The 12,843-nt window shown below is 44.9% G+C and overlaps 1 protein-coding gene across 1 annotated transcript in view; it reads right to left on the bottom strand.

Annotated features, from left to right (window-relative positions):
* Window positions 1-351: 351 nt before the first annotated feature.
* PLPP6 (phospholipid phosphatase 6) overlaps window positions 352-12,843 on the bottom strand; it is a 32,557-nt gene continuing 20,065 nt past the window's right edge. The window contains exons 3-4 of the mRNA XM_077452638.1: window positions 7,981-8,452; window positions 352-1,086 (exon numbers count right to left, since the gene is read on the bottom strand). Coding sequence (XP_077308764.1) covers window positions 725-1,086; window positions 7,981-8,419 — 801 coding nt within the window. The 5' untranslated portion in view covers window positions 8,420-8,452 and the 3' untranslated portion in view covers window positions 352-724. The remainder of the gene's footprint in view (window positions 1,087-7,980; window positions 8,453-12,843) is intronic.

Genomic DNA, 12,843 nt, shown 5'->3' with positions numbered 1-12,843 from the left:
CACACCATGAACATTATTATGCTGCCTTGTTAGAGCAAAACTCTTTAGGAAGACCAAAAGGGATTGTCCACATGGGAAAATTTCTATACCACAGCCCTCCAGGCCATTTAACAATTTAGGTACAACCAAGATATAACAAATGCATTTTTTTTAGATTAATAAGAAGGAAAGATATTTTACTTCTATCCTAAAAATCAATAAAATGAAAGCCTTTCATGTACACACAACTGGTATATTCCTCCCCCCCCCCCCCCATAATCTTTCAAGATGGTTAGGCAGCATGGTAAGAGACCAATATATGTCAATCAAGACTCCTGGGCCTAATGGTCAAAAAAAAAACAACAACAAAAATCAAACATGTTCCTTTATACATATTACAAAATAAATTTCCCCCAAAATAGAGCGGAATAGAATATTAAAATCAGAATTTCCCTTTTCACCACTTAAATTAGCAAAAATGTGATGTCCATGGCTTAAAGATCAACAGTGCATGAAGCTGGATTCAGAGTCCAATGGTCCTCGCAAACAGCGCAGTCTATGAATCCATGCTTACATTTGCTTGTATCTTTTTTCTTGTAGCTGAAGTGATGTTTGCATCCGACTCCTCATAACTAGAGAGCCAAAAACTTCAAGATGTGGTGAGCAACTTATTTGTATCCACTGGAATGAGAACCAGGCTTTTGTTAGACTACTACTGAAAACTGCCACATGCCTGAAAGTGATATCAAATCTTAAATAGAACAGGTAAAATGTTTGGTGACAGCCAAAAGTACTCAACCAAGCTATATTGCATGTACCCCATGAAGAAACCAAATAACACATCAGTCACATTGTGTCTACCCAGCATGACTCTAGACAAACTAATCACAATAGCCCAAAGCATTACAAGGATCCTCACTGGCACAGCCAGTACCAAGTGGTTGAGCATAAAGCGAGATACCATTGCTGCTCTTGTAGCATGGCCCGAGGGAAAGGAATACTTGTCTACGGAGAAGGTGGCAAACATATCCATGCGGTTTTGTGTTGGTCGCCGGCGCTTCACTATTCCTTTCACAACTCCTACAAGAATGATATCCAGTAGTAATGCTGCAGAAGAGAAAAGATGCTTGTTGATTAAAAAAGTTTACACATTTATAGTAATACAGTTTCCAGATTTTTACAGTTTCTTTTCATGAATTTCTGCACAAAATTGGGATAATGTTGAAGGGCCCTTGCACTTTACGTTTTTGTTTTTGGCCATAAAGCAGCTACAAGTCAAGCTTACTCAATGCCCCTGTGTAACGTGTGGTTTCCTAACTCTAATCTAACAGAGCTCCCATCTATGGACCTAGATAGCAATTAACAAATGGAGGGCATGTATGCCTGGAGATAATAAATGGAGGGCACGTAAGCCATTCCTCTCTTAAAGAGGAAGTAAACCCTAAAGGGTTTACTTCCTCTGATTCCCTGCAAAGGTAAAGCATAATGGACTACTATGCATCGCATAGGAGCTCATTATGTGTCATTTACCTGACACAGGAGCCAGCAAAGTCACCGCTGTCCCCTTGTGTACGGAGCCTCCATCTTCTTGGTGGGTCTCGCTGCTCCGGCGCCGTCATTCGACAGAGCCGTGATGACGTCACTCCCACGCATGTGCACGGGAGCCGCCACTCGCGCGTGCTCAGTGCTCCTGTGTGCCGCTGTCTGCGGCACATGCGCCGTAGACAGTGGTGCCTATCTTTTGGCAAATATCTCCTAAACCTACACGGTTTAGGAGATATTTGCCAAAAGATAGGCACCACTATCTTTTAGGCAGCGTTTCTTGGACCTACAGGTAAGCCTTAATCTAGGCTTACCCGTAGGTAAAAGTGGTTTGTAAGGGTTTACAACCGCTTTAAGATACAGAAACATACCAGAAGCCCAGCACAGCCTCACCTCCACTGTGTCTCTGCATCAAATCCAGAAAACAAACCAAAAATGGCCACTGTTCCAATCAATCTATTGCCAGCTTTTTAAAGCAAAGTGAACATGGATAGTGCATTTTACGGAATAAAATATCTGTTGGCTTAAAAGTTAGGGACCACACTTTACAGAGGGACCTAGACAAAACAATCTGGATTCCACATTTATTGGCAAATGTATGCAACCAAAACATGTTTGTACCACTTCCCGCCGGGAGGGCGTATATGGACATCCTTCCGTTTCAGTGGTTAGACCGGGATGATGACTGCACCTACAGGCATCATCCCGGTATTGATCTTTTCAGCCAGTGATTCCCAATCTGGCAGAAGTGAGCCGAGTGGCTGATGTCGTTCCCCTCTCTCTGTAACCCTGGATCAATGAGCAGTAAAAAAATACAAATTTAAATAAATAATGTACAAAAACTATTATATATATATATATATATATATATATATATATATATATATATATATATATATATATAAAAATTCAAGTGCCCCCTGTCTCACCGTGCTTAAGCACAAATGCGAACGCATACGTTACTCCCAAACAAATATGTATACAGCGTGACCACACGTGAGGTATTGTTGCAAACGTCAGAGTGAGAGCAATAATTCTAGCACCAGACCTCCTGTGCAACTCTAAACAGGTAACCTGTAAAGGCATTTAAAGCATCGCTTATGGGGAATTTTAGGCATTGTAGTTTGCCACAGGCAGATGCAATTTTAAAGCTTGACATGTTAAGTATCCATTTACCCGGTGTAACATCAGCGCTGGATCCGATAGGTGAGTCAGTTTCTGAAATGGGTTAGTTACAACACCAGGTATATGTCGGTTTTAGCTCTCAGACATGCTGCTAGGAAGTGCAGGGAAAGTAAGGCCTCATGTACACTGCTGCTGGTAAACGGACTGCTCCTAAACTCTCCTCTATGTTATCTTATCAGTACATGTACACAAGTTTGCTTATAGTCTTTCTAGGCAGTTACGTTTAGAGGCTTTTTTTGGAACCCAAAAAAAAAATAAAAAATGCGTTCAGAAGCTGTGTTTAGAGGCATTTACTTTTGAGCCTGGAAAATGCTAAAAAACACACCAAAAACTCAATTATCACTGTATGCAAGCTTGATATACCATGTAATATTCCCCTCATCAGCCAATTATGCTGTATAATACACGACTTGCATTACTTGACGCTGAACTTGAATAGGAATTTCACGCACCCCTCAACCATTGAGAATTTGCGAACTAGACGGAGTCTAACCTTTTCCAAGGGAACGTCAAAGGTGGCATGCGTGTAAAATGTTTTACAAAATTCTCTGCGTAATTATGCAGCTGAACATACATTAGAAAAGTATCCCGTGGACATGCGTTGAGCCATCAATGGATGTGACCAGTAGTGTCAAACTCTGGTCCTCTCACGCTATTTTCTACGTCTTTGGAGCCTCAGCAAAAGCAACATCAGGAGGATTTCCTCACACACGCTCATCATGGGATCCATATTAACAAACCAACCAAAAAATAACAGCTAGCTACAAGCACAGGGCTTTCTCATCTGCTACTCACACTGTTCTCTCACAGAATGGCTGAAATAGTTAATAAATACTAGCTTTTAATGCTTTATAATCATTTGGGAAGGTCTCCTGAGGTTATCTTTAGTAAACGCTCCTGAACGCAAACACGGCTTGTAAACGCTGCTAAACACATGTTTTTAAACATGGATTACTAGCTGTGATGTTCCAACGTTCAGGAGAGGTTAAAAGGGATTGTAAAGTGAATTAAAAAATAAATAAAAAATAACAAACATGTTATACTTACCTCCACTGTGCAGCTCGTTTTGCACAGAGTGGCCCCGAACCTGCTCTTCTGGGGTCCCTCGGCGGCTGTCTCGGCTTCCTCCTGCAGGTGCTTCTCACGTTCATGCGAGCTCCCTCGCATGGTGAGAAGCATCTGCGGGCACGCTCCCGTGATCCAGCCGGCGGCTATAGCCGCTCGCTGTATCACACGGCCCCTCCCCCCCGGCGCTCCGCATCAGTGGTTATCATTGAAAGCAGCGCGAGCCAATGGCTGCGCTGCTTTCCATCCATCCACTCCAGCCAATCAGCGGCCAGGCTGAACGGTGGAAAGGACGTCGGGGGACGAGCGCGGGACTTTCGAGGGGTGAGGTAAGTAAAACGGGGGGGGGGGGGGGGCCGGGGGCGCAGGCACTGACAGATGTTTTCTCACCTTAATGCATAGAATGCATTAAGGTGAAAAAACATTTACCTTTACAACCCCTTTAAGAAACGTCCCGTGTACATGAAGCCTAAGCGTTACATATTCTAAAATTTGTAACCTCCACAGAGGCACAAAATTGTCCTCTCCATTTAATTATCCTGTACCATTTCACTGACTTTCTCATCCTTTCCATGTGTGATATCATGGGAGATGATATTCGTGGGGCTCTTGCACATAGGAGTAAAACATTTTCCACTGATTTGAACACAGGTGCAATGCCGTCTATGGAACAATGTACAGAGCTGTGAGTACAGAGCCATAAAGTAAAAATAGAAACCTTTACATTTGGGTGAGGTAAGTTATGCAAATACACAAGTATATTGCAACACTGGTAACTAGAAAAGGATGAAGATTTCTGTTGAATATCCATTTGTATGGATATGTAAGGTCTTTATGGAACATTTTACTTGGGATCTTTCTGCCAGCAAGATCCTATATATAAACCTCAGTAAAGTGTGGATTCTATATATAAACACCACTGCCAGCAGTGGAAGTTTATTAAAGAGAAACAAAATCCAATACCCACATTAGGTAAAGAATGGAATATACATCAGAATGGCCTTGGTCTCCTCTCCTTGATGATCACTCAGACGGTAATATACAAAGCAGAAAAGCCTGACAAGCACTCGCTGATGAAGACACCTCTACTCTCCAGAGTGTGCAGAATTTACCGCACATTTCGGCCAGCTAATGACAAAGATTCCTTCACACGGAGACTGCCGGTGGAGCCACTCACTGCCTGTAGCCCGGCGTGCAGGACCCACTGTGTATGCGCCTGGCCGATTACAGAGCTGGCCCTGAATGGAGACACTAACTAGAACTAGAAGACGTGCCGAGCCCCTCCCCAGTGGTGGAACGCAAGGCAACACAGACACAGCACAAGATGCGCTGGGCCCCTCGGGACTCATACATGTGTATAGGCTGTCCCCCCCTGCCAGCATGGCAACAGCAATCTGCTGATCACTAATGCAATGCTTTACATGCTCCAAAAAAATATAAAAAAGGCACTTTTTTTTTTTATATATATATTTTTATAAAAAGTGAACTTATCTTTCAAAGCACTCAAAACACGCTGGCACTTTAGGCCAGCCATACACGGAGTGAATTTCTTTCCTGCAACCATGGCTTGACAGATAGTGTTGATGCGGGAATCCCTCCTGCAGGGCTATTGTCTTCTCCTGGTGCTGGGGCAGGCATGGGAAGCCATCCCCACTGGGAGAAGACAATGATTATCACTAGTGGCTATAGCAGCTGCTTGCGATAATCACAAGAGAATCCAGCGGGCTGGTTGTACCCAAGTTGATCAATCGATCAACTTGATACATTCAGTATACCCATTAACGGTTCGAACTGTGTATGACCAGCCTTAAGATCTCAATAAAACTGATTTCTTGCATACCTGATAGGCCACTGCCTTTTCTTGGTGTTCCATGCTCTTATCCTTCTCATGTTTGCACCAAGGTATTTCAAGTCCACCACAGACTCCTCTGGTTCTGAGAGCAACCTCCTTTACAAACAATATGATCCACTTCTTACACTCTGAAACATTCTAGCCATGTACATTTTAGGATTCAGGACCACCATTTTCTATAATGTGTACATGTGTTCTGTAAAAGGCACTCAAAATAAATAGTAAATGATGAGATATGTTTGCCTTTCAGGTTCTCACCACTGCCTGTCTAAACTGTGGGGATTCACGCATTGCTCCATTCGTCCTTTCACTAGTACAGAAAGGAATAGAAAATCCAAAAATGGTATAGTTGTTGCTATAACAGTGATGGGTTAGTTTAAATGTAAAAAAAAATAAAAAATAAAAACACCCTACATTCTCCTCAACCCCCCCCCCCCCCCTTTCCTCCATCTCTCCTCCAATTGTCATCATGGATGATGAGCTGTCAATGCACACACAGCCGGTGTAGTAATCCAGGGATTTGAAATCCCAGCTCTTCCCCTCTTCTTTCGAAATCGCTGTAGAAATTGAAGGGAGAAGACCGAGGATTTCAAATCCCTGGACCACTCATTGTGTGGGCACCGAGAGCTCATCACCCATGGAAGTACTGTGCTTAGTGGGGGGTGCCGAGAATGTAGGGTGTTAGTTCACCTTTTAGCTTTTTTCTGAAAAGGTGAACTTTACTAATCTAGGAAAAACTTCTGAGGCAAATGTAAAGGGGAAACCCTCAATTTGACTTCCTCTCCCCTCCATTTGCATCTCAATTCAATCTCTTCTCAAGGGCACAATTTTGCCTTCTGATACAAGGTTGCAAGTATTTATAGAATGCATGGCAGTCTTTGATGTATACAAGATAAACCTGGAAAGTCAGGGGGAGAGCTGCAGATGCTGGAAATGTTACATGTACCACCCTAAAAAGTAGTGGAACAAGTTACATGTTCCAAAAGCAAACTTATTCTTTAAAAGCTGGACATTACCAGTGCCTCTCCAGCAGTCGTTCTGGCTTGTTCAAACACCATGCATGCGTAGTGTGTTCTCTGAGACGCTCTCAGTGGCTAATCTCACTCACTGCTGCAGCATACGGTTTAAACGATCCAGCATTTGGGGGTGCACTGCTATACATTGAAACCAATGAACACATAGTCAAAGATATGCAATCACAATTAACATGTCTAAGAACTTTTCCTGACAAATCTATATACATAAGACATAACACGACACTCAAAAATATAACACTATGTATCAGCAGAGAACAGGATAAAGCACAATCTTCAAGAATGTGGCTTAACCACTTAACAACCAGCCCACAGCCGAATGACAGCTATAGGGCGTACAGTAAAGTTCCCCCTAGAATTCTCTCGCGCACCCGAGAACATCCGTGACCAGATCATCGCGTCTGGTTACCACGTGATCACTCCGTCAAATGCAGGAGAGAAATGTCAGAATTGGCCTGGGTGCTCCAGAATGCCTGATGGCGCTTCCTGCACGTTGGGCCTCTGCATGTGCCCATGCTGTATAAAGTCTCACACATGTGGCATCGCTATACTCGGGAGCAATAGCAGAATGTGTTTTGGGGTGTAATTTGTGGTATGCATATGCTGTGTGTGAGAAATAACCTGATAAGACAATTTTGTTTAAAAAAAAATCTTGATTTTGCAAAGAATTGTGGGAAAAAATGACAACTTCCAAAAACTCATCATGCCTCTTACTAAATACCTTGGAATGTCTTCTTTCCAAAAAGGGTTAATTTGGGGGGTATTTGTACTTTTCTGGCTTGTTAGGGCCTCAAAAAAGGAGATAGGACGCCAGTACTTCAGGTGTGATCAATTTTCAGATATTGGCACCATATCTTGCGGACTCTATAACTTTCACACAGACCAAATAATATCCACCAATTTGTACTTATTTTTACCAAAGATATGTAGTATAAATTTTGGCCAAAATTTATGAAGAAAAATTACTAATCTGCTAAATTTCAAAATTCATTTTTTTTATTTTATTTTTATTTTTTACATAATCTTCGGTCTTTTTTCTTTTATAGCACAAAAAATAAAAACCCAGCGATGATTAAATACCACCAAAAGAAAGCTCTATTTGTGTGAAAAAAAGGCCAAAAATGTCATATAGCTACAGTGTTGCATGACTGAGTAATTGTCATTCAAAATGCGAGAGCACCGAAAGCTGAGACTCAGTCTGGTTATTAAGGGGGTTTAAGTGCCCAGTGGTCAAGTGGTTAATACAATGACATTTTAGGCAGCGGTCTGAAAAGTTTAGTACAATAATCTGTTACCTAAATTTGTTCTTCAAATTTTACTTACCAAAAAGAAGGTTAAGTATCACCTCTCTGCCCGCTGAACTATCACTTTTGTACAGGCAATAGATTGTGCAACAAATCCAAGGTATTCCATGACCAGATATCTCCACTAGCTTCATCAAAGGACGTGCACTACCCCATGAAGATCCGTCCCTGGCACATACACCCATTTTCTTAGATAGCCAAAGGTCAATTGCCAACAATGATCTTAGTGCAATTCCAAGAAACGATGGGTTTAACTTCATGCAATCCTCCTCTGGAAGCTGCTGCTGCTGAGATGAACTGGAGTCTTTCCTGTGAACCGGACTGTCTGAAGTCCGAGGTCTACTTGTAGGGATTTCTGAAGTACTTGTCCTATTAGTCAGTAAAGACATGAACTCAAACTTTTCATTAGAAATGGAGCCGGTGGTGTTGGCTGCTCTTGCGGTTCTTGGACTAGGCATTTCTGTGCAGCGCAGCGGTCCCTCTGTACAGGCCTAGACAGATCAAAGATGTTTTTTTTACATTCATTATCATAAATGAAACACCAATAAAAAGTGTTTAAAAGCTGAACTCCAGAAAGTACCCTATATTTTCCATAGACAGAGCTTTCTTTTACTGAAATGTATTGAGATTTAAAAAAAAAAAAACACAAGAGGAAAAAGTGGTACATAAACAAAGCGGGAACATGAAGTATCAATACACTTTGTACAAATATTGCTCCCCACATGAAAATAAATTGAGTAGCCTGAAAGTGTGAAGTGACATGGGTAAAAGCAAAATTAAGCATCTGTAACAAAAGGTCGGTTGTTCACAAAAGTTACTAAAAAAAAGACAATATCTCTGCAATCTAATCACTATCAGGCAGCCCTAATCCTAACGCTTCTATGAGGCCGCGTACACACGGGCGGACTGTTCGCTCAACTTTGTCCGCTGAACAGTGTTTCAGCGGACAGTCCGCTCGTGTGTGGGGCTTCAGCGGACAGTTTCAGCGGACAGTTTGACGAACAAAGTTTTTCGGAAATTCCGAAAAACTGTCCGCTGAAACTTGGTTTGAGCGGACAGTCCGCCCGTGTGTAGGCCACTTTCGAAATGAGCAAACTGTTCCCGCTCGGAGGAAAGTCTGCTCATTTCGAGCGCGTCTCCAGGTAGGCGGGGCCCGCGAAGGAGACGTTGCGGGCCCCGCCGCCTGGTATGGACTTAAAGGGGAACCCCAATGCCGAAAAAAAATCGGCGTGGGGGTCCCCCCAAAGTCCACAACAGACCCTTGTCCGAGCACGCTACCCGGCCGGCCAGGAAAGGGGGGCGAGCGAGCGCGCCCCCCTCCCGAGCCGTACCAGGCCGCGTGCCCTCAACATGGGGGGTGCCTTGGGGAAGGGGGGGCCGCGCGGCCCCCCCACCCCAAAGCACCTTGTCCCCATGTTGATGAGGACAAGGGCCTCTTCCCGACAACCCTGGCCGTTGGTTGTCGGGGTCTGCGGGCGGGGGGCTTATCGGAATCCGGGAGCCCCCTTTAATAAGGGGGCCCCCGGATACCGGCCCCCCAACCTATGTGAATGAGTATGGGGTACAATGTACCCCTACCCATTCACCTGTAAAATAAAAGTACCCAAAAAAAAACACAACACACGAGATAAAATATTTTATTGCACAGCTCCGGGGGTCTTCCGTCTTCGGGGGTCTTCTCGCCGGACTCCTCCGCTATCTTCTTGTAGCTCTTTTGCTAGCGGAGGAGTCCGGCTTTCTTCCTCCCCGCCGCCGGCCTCTTCTCCCGACTTCGGGGGTCTTGTCCCCCTCTTCGGTTCTTCTGCCGGGCCACCGCGCCTTCTTATAGCTCTTTTGCAGGCGGTGGCCCGGTCTTCTGTCGCCGCCGCCTTCCGTTCTTCTGCCGGGCCACCGCGCCTTCTTATAGCTCTTTTAGAGGCGGTGGCCCGGTCTTCTGTCGCCGCTGTCGCCTTCCGGTCGCCTTCCGTTCTTCTTCTTCTTCTTGTTCTTGTTCTTCTCCAGGAGATGTTGACACGTCGCTCTCTCCGGCCGGAATGCCAGAGCCGCGCTGCGCGGCCACTTATATAGTGACAATGGGGTGGTGTCACATGGTATATGTCACATGGGTTGGTCACATGGGTTGATGTCACATGGGGACTATGACATCGTAAGGGGGCGGGGTCACCATGTGACCAACCCATGTGACATATACCATGTGACACCGCCCCATTGTCACTATATAAGTGGCCGCACAGCGCGGCTCTGGCATTCCGGCCGGAGAGAGCGACGTGTCAACATCTCCTGGAGAAGAAGAAGAAGAACAAGAAGAAGAACAAGAAGAAGAACGGAAGGCGACAGCGGCGACAGAAGACCGGGCCACCGCCTCTAAAAGAGCTATAAGAAGGCGCGGTGGCCCGGCAGAAGAACCGAAGAGGGGGACAAGACCCCCGAAGTCGGGAGAAGAGGCCGGCGGCGGGGAGGAAGAAAGCCGGACTCCTCCGCTAGCAAAAGAGCTACAAGAAGATAGCGGAGGAGTCCGGCGAGAAGACCCCCGAAGACGGAAGACCCCCGGAGCTGTGCAATAAAATATTTTATCTCGTGTGTTGTGTTTTTTTTTTGGGTACTTTTATTTTACAGGTGAATGGGTAGGGGTACATTGTACCCCATACTCATTCACATAGGGTGGGGGGCCGGTATCCGGGGGCCCCCTTATTAAAGGGGGCTCCCGGATTCCGATAAGCCCCCCGCCCGCAGACCCCGACAACCAACGGCCAGGGTTGTCAGGAAGAGGCCCTTCTCATCAACATGGGGACAAGGTGCTTTGGGGTGGGGGGGCCGCGCGGCCCCCCCTTCCCCAAGGCACCTCCCATGTTGAGGGCACGCGGCCTGGTACGGCTCGGGAGGGGGGGCGCGCTCGCTCGCCCCCCTTTCCTGGCCGGCCGGGTAGCGTGCTCAGGCAAGGGTCTGTTGTGGACTTTGGGGGGACCCCCACGCCGTTTTTTTTCGGCCTTGGGGTTCCCCTTTAAGTACATGCCAGGTGGCGGAGCCTACCTGCACACGCGCTCGAAATGAGCGGACTGTTGCCTCGTGTGTGGGCGAGTCCGTTCATTTCAAAAGTTGCGCGGACTTAGTACGACGAACAAAGTTTGCCGTATTTGTCCGCTCAAAAAGTGCCGTGTGTGGGCGTGTTCGTTCATTCAAAAGTTTGAGCGGACTGTTTGACGAACTTAGTTTCGGCAGACAGTCCCCGCGTGTGTACGCGGCCTGACTCAAATTAAAAATATAAGCATGGGGCCTGGCACAATCTGCCACAGCCACTTCCCTGTCTACCTCTGCATGAAAAGGAAACTCTGGCTGCCCTACTTAAATCTAAGAATCTGCCCTGCTCATGTAGGAATGTGCCATACCCCCATGTAATAGTGTGCTCTGTTCACTTGTAAACATGTGCCTTGCTGCCATATGCCATGCTCCCATGTAATCATGTGCCATGCAAATATGTGTGCTGCTGCCATGTACTATGCCCTGCATGCCCCCTGTACCTTGCCCTGCTGCTGCTGCTCTGTACAATGCCATCAAGTTGGACCCAGAATTAAGCAAATGTGCAGAAAAAAAAAACAAGTACAAATTTCACATTAAATAGGTAAATTTTAATATTTAATTATTTAACCGCTTAAGGACCACCTCACACCGATGTACGTTGGCAGAATGGCATGGCTGGGCATAAGCACGTACAGGTACATTGCCCTTTAAGTGCCTGCGAGTGCGCAGGGTCCTGAGCTCCGTGACCGTGAGACCCGCGGACCCGATCGGGTCACAGAGCTGAAGAACGAGGAGAGGTCTGTGTAAACAAACCACTCCTCGTGCTTCCTACTGAGGCTGTCACTGATCGTCTGTTCCCTGTTATAGGGAAAGACGATCAGTGATGTCAGACGCCAATCCACGCCCCCCTACAGTTAAAAAAAAAAAAACACAAACACACACTTAACCCCTACACTGCCCCCTAGTGGTTAACCCCTTCACTGCCAGTGACATTTTTACAGTAATCAGTAAATTTTTTATTGCACTGATTGCTGTATTAATGCCAATGGTCCCAAAAATGTGTCCAAATTGTCCACCATAATGTCGCAGTCACAATAAAATAATAATATACACACACATATACATATATATATGATCGCCACCATTACTAGTAAAAATAAAAAATAAATGTCATAAAACTATCCCTTATTTTGTAGACGCTATAACTTTTGCGCTATAACGCTTATTGCGATTTTTTTTTTTACCAAAAATATGTAGAAGAATACGTATGGGCCTAAACTGAGGGAAAAAAAATGTTTTTTAATATATTTTTGGGGGATATTTATTATAGCAAAATGTAAAAAATAATGCGTTTTTTTCAAAATTTTCACTCTTTTTTTGTTTATAGCGCAATAAATAAAAACCACAGGAGTGATCAAATACCACCAAAAGAAAGCTCTATTTGTGCATAAAAAAGGACATCAGTTTTGTTTTGGAGCCAAGTCGCACGACCGCGCAATTGTCAGTTAAATCGACGCAGTGCCGAATCGCAAAAAGGGGCTTGGTACTTTAGCTGGAAAATGGTCGGGGCTTAAGTGGTTAATGTTATTTTTAAAAAGAATTGTGGTTATATCTACAGCTTGCGGATCACACACACACCGATGTTCCATGACCTGATGATATGAAAACGATTTCAGGGGTTCCCAAGATTTTAGACTGTTTGCCAGGGTTTCCTCGACGGTAAAAAGGTTGAGAAACACTGATTTAGAGCCTATAGAAGATCAACAAAGAACGGAGAAAGCAGATAACAAGAAAATAGAGGGAAGAGAAATGGAGAAGGGAGAAAATCAGAGGCTTTAGGCTATAGCACAAGGAGCTTTCACAG

Source organism: Lithobates pipiens, unplaced genomic scaffold, assembly GCF_037356315.1.
Source record: "Lithobates pipiens isolate NorthernLeopardFrog02 unplaced genomic scaffold, aLitPip1_a1.2 Scaffold_23, whole genome shotgun sequence".
Classification (NCBI taxonomy): domain Eukaryota; kingdom Metazoa; phylum Chordata; class Amphibia; order Anura; family Ranidae; genus Lithobates; species Lithobates pipiens.
Note: the sequence above shows the minus strand (reverse complement) of the source record. Positions and strands in the feature narration are given on the sequence as shown.